The 17318-nt window shown below is 39.4% G+C and overlaps 1 protein-coding gene across 1 annotated transcript; it reads left to right on the top strand.

The window, feature by feature from the left end:
* Positions 1-13470: 13470 nt before the first annotated feature.
* Positions 13471-16695, top strand: LOC120625943 (uncharacterized protein K02A2.6-like). The gene has a single exon (XM_039893247.1). The coding sequence runs from the start codon at positions 13471-13473 to the stop codon at positions 16693-16695; it is 3225 nt and encodes a 1074-aa protein (XP_039749181.1).
* The last annotated feature ends 623 nt before the right edge of the window (positions 16696-17318 follow it).

Here is a 17318-nt window from a genome sequence, read left to right on the forward strand (position 1 = left end):
TGGTAAGACACCTAGTGCACGCCACTGCTACTTACATGGTGGTCATATTTGGTCCAACAAATGATACTATAAAAAAAACGATTCCCACGTTATGCCACGCTTATTAATAAGACAGTATAAGTTACGCTTCCGCCCCGATAGCGATACTTCGCTGTCAACCGCTATAAATCTGAAACGAATGGTTTCGTTATAAAGATGACACTTTTATTGAAAAAGGAAACCGTAATGGACAATTATTGTGTTACATTACGTTAACCGGTAAAGCGGTTATAGCTCAGTGGGTAGGACTTCGACTTCATTGTCGGCGCCGAGTTCGAATCCCAGCACGCACCACTTTTCTAAGTTATATACGTTTTAAACAATACAAATATCACTTGCTTCAACGGTGGAGGAAAACATCGTAAGGAAACCTGCACGCTAGAGAGTTCTTCATAATGTTCTCATAGGTATTTGGAGTCCACCAATCCGCACTGGGCCAGCGTGGTGGACTACGGCCCTAACCCCTTCTCATTGTGGAAGGAGACCCGTGTTCAGTAGTGGGCCGATGATGGGTTGAGATGATGATGTTGATGATACTAAAATTGAAAACGGTTTTATCACAATCTTAACTCATCGTTATACGTAACACACTCCCATTCATTTCGTATCTAAGCGACAAAGGGGAGCGATATTTATGTCCCCCGTCCCATGTGATGATACAATGATAAGGAATGATATATCTTCCGCAAGTTCGTGAGCATAACTTGCCATAATCGCGGGGATGTATGAGCGTTACGCCTATGGATTTATGATTCGTGAACCGGTATACGTTTCTTGTACGAGTATTGTCAGGGAGTGTGTATTTTATTAGTTTCAATATCCGAGCTTTGAATTCATGAAAACACTTTAATTGCACACCAAACAAAAGTATGAATGAATGAATGAATATACTTTTATTGCACACCACAAAAAGAACTTAAAAAAAGAAAAGTATAACAAAAAAACGTATACAATTTGGCGGCCTTATCGCTTCATAGCAATTTCTTCCAGGAAACCAACGGCGAAGAAAAAAAATACAGAAAAATAAGAAAAAAAACCACACAGAGCTTAAAATTTGGCGGCCTTATCGCTACGTAGCGATCTCTTCCGGGCAAGTAATGGCGTGGTTTAGGGTGAATCATATCAACCCATTACCGGCCCATTACAGGGCACGGATCTCCTCCCACAACGAGATGGGGTTAAGGCCGTAGTCCACCACGCAGGCTAAGTGCGGAATGGTGGACTCCACATACCTTTGAGAACACTATGTAGAACTCTCAGGCATGCAAGTATTGCGAATCGCCTGTCAAACAACGAAAACAAACCAAACAAGCTATTCAAACCAAACTAGCTTATGTTACTTTTTGGCCTCTCAACTAGCTTAATGCCAAAAATCATGTTGATTCATAAAAAAATATTAATTCTTAGTTATGATAAATGAACGTTTAATTTGATCAAATTATACTGAATTCATAATGTGTTATGTTTTAGATATCGATATACGAAATCATTCCCGTTATTTTATTTTTTATGCAGGCTGCAAGCGAGCGCGCTTTAGAATAATCGATACATAATTTAATAATATCAATGATATTGCCATAAAATTAAAAACATACAGAACCCTCAGTCAGTCATTATTATATGCAGTGCATTGTTTCATAAAACAGTGAAAACGCCCCACATCACATCAGGGGTAAAATAATTACTGTCATCTGTTAAATCGTATGAACCTTTTCAAAAAACACTACTAAAGTAGAGTTGCTGAAGAAAATATGGAGAAACCGTAACATAACTAAGGTCACTAAGATCCAGCTTGTACAAACACTTGTTTTTCCCATATTTATATACGCCGCGGAGACGTGGACTTTGCGAGTGGTCGAGAAGATGAAAATTGATGCTTTAGAGATGTGGTGTTGGAGACGTATGCTTGGAGTGTCATGGAACGATTTTCGCACCAATATTTCCATAATCCGAAAACGCGACATCACGCAACGTCTTTTGACATTAGTGTACAGCCGCATATTGAAATTCTTCGGACACGTCTCCCGGAGCGACAACAATTCTATAGAACGGCTTGTTGTGCAGGGAAGGTAGAAAGCAGTAGAGCACGCGGTAGCTCACCAATGCGATGGACCGATCATATCAAATCTTCATTGGGAGGTCTCATACATGATTGTACCAGGCTATCTGCAAATAGGGAGAAGTGGTGAATGATCGTGAGGCGATTAACAACTGCCACAAACAATGTCCCATCATGATGACCACGACCACTCTATAGTATGAACATAAAGCTTAATTTGCTATACTCCGCGAACAGCAGGAGAATCTGTATGGTGTAATTTATAATTTCTTTAATCCGTATACTCCACACCAAACAGATCCTCGGAAATGTACCCTCTACGCACGTTTCGCTCCGAAACCGGAGCATCCTCAGGGGATGTTGACTTTACAATGAATAATTGTTAAGTTCATTGGTAAATTGCCGAGGATCTGTTTGGTGTGGAGTATATGGATTGAAGAAATTGTAAATTACACCATACAGATTATCCTGCTGTTCGCAGAGTATAGCAAATTAAGCTTAATTTTATAGTATATTATGGATTTATGCAAAGTAACTCTCCAATACACGACCACTGGCTAGATTGTTACGACAATGAAGTACTACAGTGGTGTGACTTTTGATGCTTCAATGTTAGTCGGTTTCTGTATATTCTTCATTCTGAGGATAATATCAATGATATTGCGTAAGTTATGTCGCCAAACTTGTAAGGAATATTTCATACCGTATCGTTGTACTAACATGGGGATATTAATAGGGTACATAAATATTATCCGCGCTGTCGTCGACACAGTGGGTAGGGGAAGAACCTGTGATCCATTGTAATAAAATGATAGGCGAGAAATTTGTACCTACATTACATTGTTCTGTTTACAGTCGATGGTTTCCTACCTACCACCAGGTTGGGCTATTTGCTTGGTCCATCAAGTATTACAATACAATATAGCCTCTGCACATAGTCTTGCAGTAATTAGGTTTAACAAATTGATCAATTAGTACCCATATTTTTAACCTAGTACCAAGACTTTTTGGATTTCACCCTTAAGACATAGAGTGGGTTAGTTGCAGCTTATTAAACCACTGGCGGAAATCCTGTCACTCCAATAGTCGCCTGAGTCGAGGTTCGGTCTCACATGGGGCGCCCTCACTCGGATGGTCCCTTTATCGAGCCCTAGGGCTTCTTGGCAGAGCCCCATTCCAAGGTACGTCAATAAGCCCGCTTTAAGCTTCTAAAATCATTAGGGTTAATCAGCTACACAATCTGAAAAAAAAAAAGTTTAATAAAATGCAGTCGAGTACAAACGAGGTAAATATATTCAAATTCAAATTAAAAAATGTTTTTTCCATGTTATATAGATATCACAGGCACTTATGAAGCGTTCATACATATAACATGTTACCACTAATTTTGGGTGATGGTGATAACTGCATTCGTTAACTTAAAACTAAAGCTAGGAGGGTTCCAAACGCGCCCTGGTCTAAGAAGAGCCCACAACAAACTCGTCCAGTTTTTTTTGCTATCACCATCTCACAGTCGAGTTAATGGTTAGCTATGAAGTTAGAGCAATTCATACCCAAGCTTTTTTATCATACATGTAATCCTTAATATTATACCTAATAGGATTTTTCTATATGCTTACGTTTTATTAATAAAATTCATATGCAAAAGACTTTGTAGTATAACATGTGTTTCCAGGAACTAACTGTTTTAATTAACAATCTAATAAGTAGTGCTTGTACTGGGAACTAACGGCCCCGCAAATATAATATAAGCGTGGTTTTAAGGCCATAAATGCTGCATAATGGCTGTATATTAGACGTTTAAACGAGGGCCATAGCATTCGCTATTGTAACAAGCGGCCCAGTTATAGCGACGATTGTTTATTGGTGAACTTTATTGCAAAATTACTAGTACATGTTGATTTTGGTTAAGCAAAAAAATACGGAGCAAAAAAAGGGCATAATATAATCTGGAATCAAACCGGGGTCTTCGGGTTTCACGACCACCTGATTTTCCACCTGAGTTATTATGAAATTATAGATAACTAGCGGACCCCAGCGCCGTCTGTCGGGCTGATTTGTTAATCTGAACCATCCAGGGTGCCACCCAAAGTCCCAAACATATACCAAAAAATTCATTCAAATCGGTCCAGCCGTCTAGGAGGAGTTTAGTGACATACACACGCACGCAAGAAATATATATATATATATATAAGATAGCGTAAATTACCATCGCATTCTAAAGATACTGTAGCAGTTTTTCATTGAATGAAAACACGGATAAAACGACGTTTTGTAAAAATAAACTCTAGCTAGATCGAGCTAGAGCTCAGTGGTTAGGATTTCGGCTTCACTTTCCAGGGGGCAAGTTCGAATCCCAGCACGCACCTCTAACTTTTCTAAGTAATGTGCGTTTTTAAAGTATCACTTTCTGCAACATTGAAGAAACACATCGTGAGGAAACCTGCATGGGTGAGAGTACTCCACAATGTTCTAAAATTTTTGGCTGGAGTCCACCAATCCGAACTATGCCAGCGTGGTGGACTAACGCTTAAACCCTTCTCGTTGTAGGAAGAGACCCGTACCTTGTAGTGGGTTGATATGATGATGATAAGACAGATTTAGTAATCAATGACTGATCGACTATTGAGATATAATAGAATTTGAGCCCAGCTTGAAGTTATGGATTCTCATACATTGCTTTACCAAACTGGCTTATGGAGCCGAGACGTGGACACTGACAGTCGACCTGATCCACAAATTTAAAGTCGCGCAACACGCTATGGAGCGAGCTATGTTGGGAGTCTCTCTTCGGGATAGAAATCGCAACGACCAAATCCGTAGAAGACCCAAGGTCACCGACATAGCTCAAAGGATAAGCAAGTTGAAGTGGCAGTGGGCGGGTCATGTTCTCGTAGGACCGATGGCCGTTGGGGCAGACGTGTTCTAGAGTGGAGACCGCGAATCGGTAAGCGCAGTGTGGGACGACCTTCATTGTTGTTTATTGTTTATTGTTATTAGGTACACAAAACAGGTAATAACAAAAAGTAGATTTAAATATAAGTAATGACAAGTTTTGTTCTAAGCTACAACCCAAAGTATGTGTACACAACTTGGAATTAAATAAAACAGAAAGTAAAGATAAAATTAAAGTTGAAACAAAAAAGAAACACTTAAATAATAATATATATATTATTTCCCTAAAGATTATGTGGAATAGTGCTTAATAATTTGATTTTTAAAAATATTTATCCTTTTGTTAAAAATGTCAATATTATGATTACTTGATACATAATCATTATAAAGGCGGCACATGCGAACGATAGGATTGTAAAAGGAAGTATTGTTCTTGTAGACACTTAGGGAAAATGGTTAAAAATATTTTAATCTGGGATTAACGCGAGTATTTATAGTAATGAGCGAGAGCAAGACGGAAGAATCAATTTGGGAGCTAATGAGCTTAAATAAGAAGATCAAATGAAAGTATTTTCGACGAAATTGCAAGCTTTGCATCCCAAAGTGTACAAGTCTGTCATGGTAAGTTGTACGTTTATGGCCGAAGTGATGTCGATATGACAATATTCGTAAACATTTTTTTTTTGAACAGCTTCTAAACTTCAGCTCGCAGGACGTTAAAAAGATGGCTGGACGCGGCTGGATGAGAAAGGCGGAGGACCGTGTGTGATGACGCGCTCTTGGAAAGGCCTATTTTCAGCAGTGGACGCTTGTAGGCTGTTGATGATGATGGTGATGACATTACCAAAACAAATCCGCCCGGTAACTTTATTAAACGCCACACGAAACAAACTCTTTAAAAATTGTAAAATCGCTTTCCGCTTCTTTATCTTTGCTTTCTAGGAAACTACCGCTTATGAGTCGTGGCCCCACCGTGAATATTCCACTTTACCGCCATTCAGCTTATTAAAACAATAACAGCTAAAATAACACCATCAAAATAAAATGTACAGACGCGGGAAATGGCCTGAGTAATAGACAATTACGAATGTTCTTTGAGGTTTGTAACGGCCTGCTGTACTCCACTTCGATCTACTCTTAAGAATATCGAATAATATAAGTGTTGGTAACGGTGAAGGAAAACATCGCGAGGAAACCTGCATGTCTGAGAGTTCTCCATAATGTTCTCAAAGGTGTGTGGAGTCCACCAATCCGCACTGGGCCAGCGTGGTGTACCACGGTTAACAAGTAAAAGTTGCAAAAAGTTTGCTTAATTGAATTGAAGTTCTGGTGTGGGTTTTATAAAACTTTCTTACAAAGTTTAATATCAATTTAAATGAGAGGAGATAAGTTTTGTGTAATAATGTGGCGCAGTGGGCAGCGACCCTGCTTTCTGAGTCCAAGGCCGTGGGTTCGATTCCCACAACTGGAAAAATATTTGTGTGATGAACATAAATCTTTTTCAGTGTCTGGGTGTTTATCTGTATATTATAATTATTTATGTATACTTATTCATAAAAATATTCATCAACTATCTTAGTACCCATAACACAAGCTACGCATGCTTTGGGGCTAGATGGCCATTTACGTATTGTACATGGCCATTTTGCGAAGTATACGAAAGGATATTTATTTTATATTTTTATATATATTAACCCTTATTGTGAAAGGAGACCCGTACCCTAGTGGGTCGGTAATGGGTTGATATGAATGATATGATGATAATAAGTGTTGGAAGGTAGCTCTTGCCAGACGCGTTAGAATATTTCGCTTTCTTACTCACGGGTTAAGAAAGCAATCTCTTTTTTATTTACTTTTAATACATTAATAAACCATCATTTTTATTGACCCGTTACCGGCCCATCACAGAGCACCCAAAAAGAGAAGAGGTTGAACACGCTGGCCCAGTGCGGATTGGTGGACTCCACACACCTTTGAGAACATTATGGAGTACTCTCAGGCATGCAGGCTTCCACACTATGCCTTCCTTCACCGTTCAAGCAAGTGATATTTTAATTGCTTAAAATGCACACAAGTTAGAGGTGCGTGATAAGTATAATACAGTAAAGTTACCTACCTTTTTGCGTAGGCAGCAATAACAGATTGTATCTGTTACATTTCTCCTGTAGTAGGTATTATTGTAATAATTAAATTTTTGTTTTATATAGCTAGTTACTTAACTAGTGGCATATCCGTGTTGGATAAAAGTGCCAAGTAAATAAAGGTTAAAAAAAAAAAGTTACTTACCTCGAATTCGGCTTTCCAAAAGTGATGGCGAAGTGCCTATGCTTTCACTGCGTGCGCTGCGTAATCGGTTAAAGTTTCGATAAAATCTTGTATGAGAAAGTTGTTCTTCTTTAAAAGTTCTATGAAATCCGCGAAAGCATAAGTCTGTCTTTTAAGGTAGACTTATACGTGGACGAAGTCGCGTGGGACAGCTAGTGTCATAATATAACTAAAATTTTGCACAAAATAATCATAGTAAAGTACCCTGTTATAATAATTAGGGCGTTTCTTTCATGAATTTATACTGTCTAAGAGCTGATGACTAATTTGGTATTTAAGACTATTTAAAGTAATAAAAACCGTTTCATATCAATGTAGGTAAGTGAACTGAAGGTAACTATTACGTTAATTCACTACACTGTAAACATTTCACTAAATAATTTTTTTTTTTACAAATGCTTGATTGCATGAGGCGCGCTTTCCTAGAATATGCCTGTTCAATCTTGATTTGAAGGTACCCTGATTATAGGTATCTGGGAAGACGGAGGATGGGAGGAAGTTAACAGAATACTAAACGATATCAAAATTGGTTCAGCTATTTTAGCATGAACAGGTTATATTAATAGAATATGGCCTACAATCTATTTCCGTGCAAAACAATAAATTCAAGCCAACGTTCGGTTGCTGCGTGAAAGACAGATTAACCAGGGACACCCGCACCTACTATTTATAATGAATGTGATAGTGTCAGTTTGTTTGTTACCTATTTTCGACTCAACTACTGCAGTGATCATCGATAATTGTCATTTAAGTCATTTTGAATTTTGCACCTAAAAACTGCAATCGTGTTTAGTAAGAGGTAGGTTAAAGATAGTTCTGAGCAATTAATTATAAAACATGAACATTTTTAGTGTAATATTACACTGAATTATTTCTTAGTTTGAAAAAACGACTTTTAAGATTCTCAATACAAAATTTTAGAATTGCTTAAAATATCTACATCATTTTGGTCATCAGCTCTTCGGCTATTATTAAATAGAGAGTTACCAGTATTAAAACAAAATGCTGCAGTGAAGTATCGATAAAGCGAAGGCAAGTCCCACTTGTAATCGACCTAGTTTTTAAAAATATTGTTTTTATTTTTTTTTTCCATTCTGTTTAATGCGCATAATTGCAACACTGAGGTTCTAGAAATGTTTTCATTCGGCATACTACTGGCTGCGCTGCATAAAGCAAAATTATGTTGGTTGTTTGAAAATATATTTTTATTCTATAAAAGATTCAATTATATAAAGTAGGTAGGTACTAGAATGTAAGTATATTTTTAATAGTAAACTAATTTTTTTTGAGGTCCAAAAAAAATTGATATCTACATTCAGCCAAAACAATACAAGAAAAATAAAAATGCATTAATTTTTGAGTTTGATTCAAACATAACTATCTATATTTGCATTTCATCACAGTTATCAAAGTCAAAGTCAAAAATATCTTTATTCAAGTAGGCCCATAGGTGGCACTTTTGATACGTACATAAGAATTACACGGTAGTGAGATGATGGCGATAACCATATTCGTAAACTTAAAACTAAAGCTACGAGGGTTCCCAACGCGTCCTGGTCTAAGAAGAAGCCCACAACAAACTTAGCTGGGTGTTTTTTTTTGTTATCACCATCTCACAATGTCATTTAAAATTATTAGAAGAGCAACCTGGTTAGAGCAATAATTTACACCCAAGCTTTTTTATCGATTACGTAGTCCTTTATACTATAATAGGACTTTTCTATAAGCTTAATTTTAATACAAACTTTGAACTTTTTAAGAGACATCTCCAAGATGTCAATTGGTAGTTTATTGTAGAATTTTATGCAATTTGCTTTAAACAAATTATGAATTTTATGTAACCTAGTATCTTCACACATCTTTTAAGTGTATTTATCTTCACACATCTTTTAAGTGTTACATTAATTTTCACATAAATTCATATTGTATAAGTTCTGAACCAAGTAAAATATCTAAAGAATTCCATTTTATTACAACTTACAATCTAAAGATTTTAAACTAAGATTTTCGTGGTTAATCATCGTCATCATCATATCAACCCTTTACCGGTCCACTACGGGGTCGCCTCCCACAATGGGGAGGGGTTAAGGCCGTAGTCCAACACTCTGGGCCCAGAGCGGATTAGTGTTAGTTTAACGTGGTTAATCAACATTCCTTAAATATAGTTAAACGGGTATATGGGATATGGGATTTGTCTCTTCTTATCGTTCTCCGTTATATTCGCTTAGTTGCTCCGTAAGACATCCGCGATTTCAGGAGGTTTGGTGACAACTGTGTTCTGATCAGAGTGCAAAGTATTAGAATTTCTACCTACGCTTTCTTATTCTATCGCATGAATGCTTACTACGATTAATATACTATCGAAAAGCGCCATCTAGTGATAATAAATTTTCCCAGTATTGCTACTAGATGGCGCTGTTTCGATACCATATAAATCGTAGTTAACATTCACGCGATCTAATAAGTAAACTCGGATGGGCAGCGTTCGGGAAACTTTTGATATCTACTCATCCGTCAGTGCCTGAAGACTAAAGTATTCGAACAGTAAGTGTAGCCAGTGATGACTTACGGATCCAAAACGTGGTCACTTACTGTGGGCCTCATAAGAAGGCTCAGAGTCACTCAGCGGGCCACGGAGAGATCTATGCTAGGAGTATCTCTACGTGATCAAATCAGAAATGAGGAGTTCCGTAGAAGAACTAGAGTTACCAACATAGCTCAGCGAGTCGCGAAGCTGCCACTTCGGCAATGGGCAGGGCATATAGCTCGGAGAACCGACGGACGTACGGGATGTAATAGCGACCCCGCACCGTTAAACGCAGCGTAGGTCGGCCCCAAACAAGGTGGACAGATGACATCAGGCGAGTAGCAGGGAGCCCCTGGAGGCAAGCGGCCCAGGACCGTAGATTGTGGAACTCCCTACAAAATACCTTTGTCCTGCAGTGGACGACAATTGGTTAAATTGATGATGATAAGTTAACATAGGTAGAAAATCTAGAACAAAGGTTTGCGTTTGCGCTCCTAAGTAGGAATAAAAATCAACAAATAGGAGAGTTGGAGTTAGATACACTTAATAGATATATTAAAAGTAGGTCGACAAGTAGAACGTGCCTTTATTTTATCGGTAATTCGTCGCAGCACTTCGGTTTAATGGTGAAATCACAGCCTAATAAACCATCACAGTTGTACGCTGATTTACTGAAGGAAACATTAAGTTGTTTACTACGTCTTTTGTTTAACTGTATGCCTATTTAGATGAGGCTTTGTGATTCTGTTTATGTCTCGAACGAGTAGTCATTATTGTCAGCCTAATTAATTTGCCAGACCTAGGTACTATATAACTCTCTCTCTCATCTCTCTTAAAGGTGAGAGAAATAGAAGGTTTACATCCATAACGCTGCTACAATGCGGTTTATACTTTATACAAATCTAATACTTATATTCTAACGTAACAGTTCGTGCTAATATTATCATTAATGCGAAAGTGTGCTTGTTTTTTGCCACTGCACGGAAAAATGTAATTCAAAAGATAGTTTAAAACTAAAATAGTTGGAAAATTCAAAAGTGCACGCCTCATAATCTCATTCAGTACAATAAAATTTAAATTATTTGTTAATAATAACTAAACTACATCTAATTATACCGTGAAAAGTAATAGGCTTCTATTCCTCAAAATACTGAATCCTATAAATAAAAAAAACAACTCGATAAGTGAAGTATTTCGCTCGTTATCGTGACCACTAGATACGGGATCCGCACATACAGACACACGGACGTACAAGACAGAACTTTTTTAAACAATTTTTTTATTAGTTTGAATAATAAACAGAGATTTAAAAATATCATGAGTGTTAAAAATAGTGATTTTTCTCAAAATTTGTCTATTTATTTTTATATTCACTTATAAAAGCAATAAAGAATAAAAAAGTGACATTTTAAGTTGGAGAATCACTCGGTGTGCGTAAACTGACAGTAATATCCACCTCAACGCTTCACTTATGAGGCGTGCAAAATATTGGTATGCGACTGTATGCGCTATATGGTCAATGATACTTGCTTGTCCTAAAGGGAACATATCAAATATAACAAATTTCGTATGAAGTTTATATAATCTACTATAATATAAATAATATTAAATAATCTACTATTTCGTCGACTTGGTAGCAAAATAGCCTTCTTTTCTTTACCAAAAAAACTTAATTCGGCTTATACATAAATATGTGAAAAGTTACTAAATTATCCGTTCTTTGGTGGCGGCCACCTTGAACCGATTTTTATCCATTTTAGCAAAGAACACTCCCAATTAATTCCTATTTCAAACAAAAAAAAACAAAATCTAAATCGTTTCATCCGTTCTGAAGACGGACGAATACACGCAGTCGCATCCAACTTATAACATCTCGCTGTTTTGCTTCGGAGTTTAAAAAAGTGTTTAAAAAAATATAATGGGAAGGACACCCCAAAATCCTATAGTGGTTGAAACGTGCTCTTACTCTCACAACCGTAACGTCAATATTCTATATAACTATTCAGAAGACGCCCCAAACTCTTGTTTTAAGCACTGAACTATCAGACAATTAGTTAAATGAATAAATAAATATACTACGACAATACACACATCGCCATCTGGCCCCAAAGTAAGCGAAGCTTTCGTTATGGGTACTAAGATAGCTGATGAATATTTATATGAATATAATACACTAACTATTTTCCGTAATTGTTTTTTATCTTCTCCATTGGTTGCCTGGAAGAAATCGCTATGTAGCGATAAGGCCGCCAAATTGTATACCTACGTTGTTTTGTTATACTTATCTTTTTGTCCTATGTACTTTTGTGGTGTGAAATAAAAGTATATTCATTCAATCATATTCATTCATAAATACTTATAATATATAGATAAACACCCAGACACTGAAAGACTTCAATTTTCATCACACAGACATTTTTCCAGTTGTGGGAATCGAACCCACGGCCTTGGACTCAGAAAGCAGGGTCGCTGCAAACTGCGCCAATCCGGCTGTCAACAATACAACAAGTTACAATATAGTTTTATCTCATGAGGGGCAAGAGACACTACAGAATTGGCTGAGCAGAGGTTCTTTGGCTCTGTTCAGCCGATTCTCTACATCACTCGGTAGGAGTTTCCTTCCGTAGACATGGACGGATATTACGGACTTATCTCATGAACTCCAAGGAAGTTTGGTGAGAGTTTTTGGCTGTGTTTCATTACCACCTTACCTTGATGGACGTGCCGATAAGTGATTTACAGTTCTGCTACGATGCCGCGTAAAAAGTGATTAAGAATCTGCTTTCCGAACCGGTGGTAGAGTCACATACTTACTTGACGTTTACTTGAAATACATGAATTTTGAATTTCTAAGTATGTATGTTTTGGCCTTGACGCCTGGTGACCCAAGAGATGGCGCTTATTTAGCCCAACTACTTAGTCTAGCAATTTAAAGGGGCAATAGCGCCGGCATCTTGGATACCATGCTCATAAGAGAACAGTTAGACGGCTTATATTTCTTGTAAATATTAATGTCAGTTTGTAATTAAGTATGTGTTTAATATAACTTCAACAGCCCTAGTAAGTTACTCCGCTTCGATTCTTGAGTGGTTCATTATTTATTTATATATATATAGATATATATTTATTTACTAGCGGACCCCAGCGTCATCTGTCGGGCTGATTTGTTAAACTGAACCATCCAGGGTGCCACCCAAACATATACCAAAAAATTCATTCAAATCGGTCCAGCCGTCTAGGAGGAGTTCAGTGACATACACACGCACACAAAATATAAAGATATATATAGATATATATATAAATAAATAATCGGGCAAATCTTTGTGAGATGGAGAAAAGAAAGCCACAGCCCCTAGTCCCCGGCAGCCTTGCTATTCCTGGCTTTGGCAGCGGTTATGGTAACGACGGGGCAAGGGGTGTCAAGAGGTCGGCTCCCAACTGTTGGGTAGTTCCATAAGTAATTATGTGTGTACCTACATTTGGTCTCATATTAAATCAGTCTGTTATCCACTGCCTGGTTTTATTGCGTCATACGTAACTGGCGACGAGTTTTATCGATATTTCACTAATAATAGTTAGATTCATAGTGATAAATACGTTTCTAGTTTAAGTCTTTATTGGGAACATGCCTTACGGAAAAATTGAAAGTTTCGATTTGTCATCGCGAAAGTGGACGATATACGTAAATCGTGTAAAACAATTTATCGCCTTGAACGGAATTAAAAATTCTCTGCATGTTGCCACGTTAATAACCGTAGTTGGAGAACCAACCTACGATTTGATGTGTGATTTGTGCGCGCCCGATAAACCGGAGGATAAAACGTTCGACGTACTGGTTGAAATAGTAAAGAAGCATCTAGAACCCAGGCGTTCGGAAATCGCAGAACGGCATATCTTTCGTCAGCGGCGACAAAAGCCGGGTGAAGATTTGAGTTTGTATTTACAAACCCTTAAACATCTGGCTAGTACGTGCAATTTTGCTGAAAAATTGGAAGAAAATTTAAGAGACCAGTTCGTCTCGGGGCTTGTTAACGACGAGATGCGAAGTCGTATATTCGCGGAAACGGACTTGAACTACAAGAGGGCAGTGGAATTGGCGCTGGCGCTGGAGACGGCGGAGCGGCACGCGGAGGCAAGCGGCTCGGGCGGCACGGCGCCGGGCGCGGGCCCGAACGGCGCGGCGGTCGCGGGTGGCGCCGGCGCGGCTCCTGTACAGGTGCATAAGCTGGACGCGGCGGACAGCGGCGGGCCGCGCGGCGCGCGTCAACGGCATTGTTGGAGGTGCGGGCGGCAGCACCCGGCCGAAAGGTGCAAGTTTCGGCAATATACTTGTGATCTGTGCATGGCGAAAGGCCATTTAAAGAACATGTGCAAAAATGTGAGTGAGCGTCCTAGTCAGTTTACGAAGAAGAAGAAGAATAAGCTTTTTTTAGAAGCTGAAACGGAGAACGACGATAGTGATTTTTATAACATACAGGTTGATGGCGTTGCGGATAAACCGTATGTAGTACAAATTTTTATACAAAGTGTACCTATAAATTTTGAAGTCGATACGGGTAGTAAAATATCAGCAATCAATGAACATATGTTTAAAATGTATTTTCAATCTTGTGAAGTGTTTGAATGTAATTTAACCTTAAGGTCCTATACGGGGAATGTGATCAAACCCATCGGTTTTATTAGAGTTCTAGCGCGGTATGTTAATTGTAATGGCGAGGAGCGCACGGCGCGGGCGCTACCGCTGTACGTCATACCGGGCGGTGGTCCGCCGATACTAGGCCGGGCGTGGCTGCGACATTTACAGCTGAATAATATCAGCATAAGGTTAAATCATTTGGGACAACCGAACACGGTTAATGAGACGGAGCAGATAATTTTAAATTTTAAACAAGAATTTTCTGATGTTTTTGCCCCCGGATTGGGTACTTGTACTAAAAAGTTTTCGTTACGGCTGAAAGATGATGAACCAGTTTTTCATAAAGCACGCAATCCAACGCTAGCGTTGCGTGAACCTGTAGAAAAGGAGATTCAACGTTTAGTTAGTCAGGGCACTATTGTCAGAGTGGAAAATTCGGATTATGGGACCCCAATCGTCCCCGTTATCAAGAAATGTGGCAGTATTCGAATATGCGGTGACTATGAGGTCACTATCAATCCTAAATTGAAGCGCGAACCGTACCCGTTGCCGCGTATTGAAGAGTTGTATAGCATACTGAGCGGAGGGATTTTTTTTAGTAAGATAGACTTGGCTCACGCTTACGAACAGGTAATTTTAACCGAGGATTCCCGACCGTGCACAGCAATCAGTACACATGTAGGCACTTTTCAGTATATTCGTACCCCGTACGGTTTAAGTTGTATAACGAAAAAATTCCAAAAGATGATGGAGGAAGTAGTAAGAGGGGTACCGAATACGGTCGTATTTTTGGATGACATTTGCGTTGCGGGTGCTGACTTTAAAAGTCATCTCCGGAACTTGCGTGAGGTATTTCAGAGGTTGCAAAAAGTAGGGCTAAGAATCAAGTTTGAAAAATGTGAATTCTTTAAATCAGGCGTCTGCTACCTCGGTCATATTATCGACAGGGACGGCCTACGGCCGGACCCCAAGAAGATCAGAGCCATTGCCGAATCACCCCGTCCCACTGATGTTCAACAGCTCAAGGCGTTGGTAGGTCTCGTTAACTATTACGGAAAATTTATACCTAATCTGAGTAATTTATTACATCCACTTTACGAGCTATTTAAAAAAAATCGTCCTTGGAACTGGAGTGCAAATTGTGAAATGGCCTTAAAGAAAGTAAAAAATATTTTACTTAGCGATAAAATCTTAGCTCACTACGATCCCACCTTGCCTATAGTGTTGAGCGTGGACAGCAGTGCTTACGGGGTCGGGGCGGTGCTGGCGCACCGGTACCCGGACGGCTCGGAGCGACTGATATGCTGCGCGTCGCGAACTCTGAACGCGGCGGAGAAATCGTACAGCCAGCTCGATAAGGAGGCACTGGCGATATTTTTCGGTGGCACAAAGAGTCACCAGTACCTTTATGGTAGAAGTTTTGTTATTCGTACGGATCATAAGCCTTTGTCCTATATTTTCGGAGAGAAACTGGGTATCCCACAGACGGCAGCCAGCCGCTTACAGCGGTATGCCGCTCGGTTGGCCGCTTACGACTATACCGTAGAGTGGGTCAACTCTGCACAGAACGGGCCCGCGGACTGTCTCTCGCGGTTGCCATTACCTCAGAACGGCAATGATAACTCTGTGGATGCATATTCATATCTGTGTTTTTTAGAAAGCGCGTTCCCTGTGAATCATAAAGACATAGCGGAGGCGGTTAAAATAGATCTCGTTTTGCGAAACGTTTATAAATATATAATTTTCGGTTGGCCTTCAAATACAGATGTCGTTCAAGAAAAGCCTTATTTTAATCGCAAAGATAATTTGTACGTAGACTCTGGTTGTATTATGTATAACTATAGAATAGTCATACCGCCCAAGTTCCGCCAATATATTTTAAACGAGTTACATGAGGGTCATTTAGGGGTTGTCAAAATGAAAAACACAGCCCGGAGCTACGTATATTGGCCGGGCTTGGACGGTGACGTTGAGCAAATATGTAAAAGCTGCGCGGCGTGCCAGCAGCAGCGCGACGCGCCACCGCACGCGCCGCTCACGCCCTGGGAGTTCCCCGCGCGGCCCTGGCAGCGCTTACACGCCGACTTTGGGGAATACAACGGGAAACATTACTTAATTATTGTTGATGCGTACAGCAAATGGATTGAAGTTTTTCAATTAAATAGTACTGCTGCGAAGTTCGTAATTTCTAAATTTAGAGAAATATTTGCTTGATTTGGTTTACCACTTCAAGTCGTCACAGATGGGGGGCCTCCGTTCGGTTCCCATGAAATGAAGGAATATTTTAATAGGAACGGTATCATCCATAACATCACTAGTCCGTATAGACCTAAGGGCAACGGCGCCGCCGAGAATGCTGTTAAAACTGTCAAACGCTGTATTAAAAAGGCTTGTTTCGAAGGGGTAGATATCGATGCTGCAATAAATAAAATGTTGTTTAATTATAGAAACTGCGAGCAAGCTACTACCGGCGTAGCACCAGCAGTAGCATTGATCGGGCGGAGATTGAGGGGTCGTTTGGATATTCTACGGCCAGATGTTGCATCACGTGTCAGTAAGCAACTTGTGCAAATTGAGCGCGCTGGTGGCACGCAGCGTGAGGTTCAGCGTGGAGATAATGTGTTTATTAGAAATTATGGCAGAGATAAAACGAAGTGGGTTGAAGGTCAGGTGAGCGATCAGGTAGGGCCTTCTTCGTTTGAAGTTAATGTGCCGCATGGCACGGTAAGGAGGCATATTGATCAAATTATTAAACCTACTAGGGCCTCTAAGCGCTACTCGCTCACATGCACCTCCAAAGACACCAATGGTGACATGACGTCAGACTTTGATATTTT

Source organism: Pararge aegeria, chromosome 1 (assembly GCF_905163445.1).
Source record: "Pararge aegeria chromosome 1, ilParAegt1.1, whole genome shotgun sequence".
Lineage (NCBI taxonomy): Eukaryota > Metazoa > Arthropoda > Insecta > Lepidoptera > Nymphalidae > Pararge > Pararge aegeria.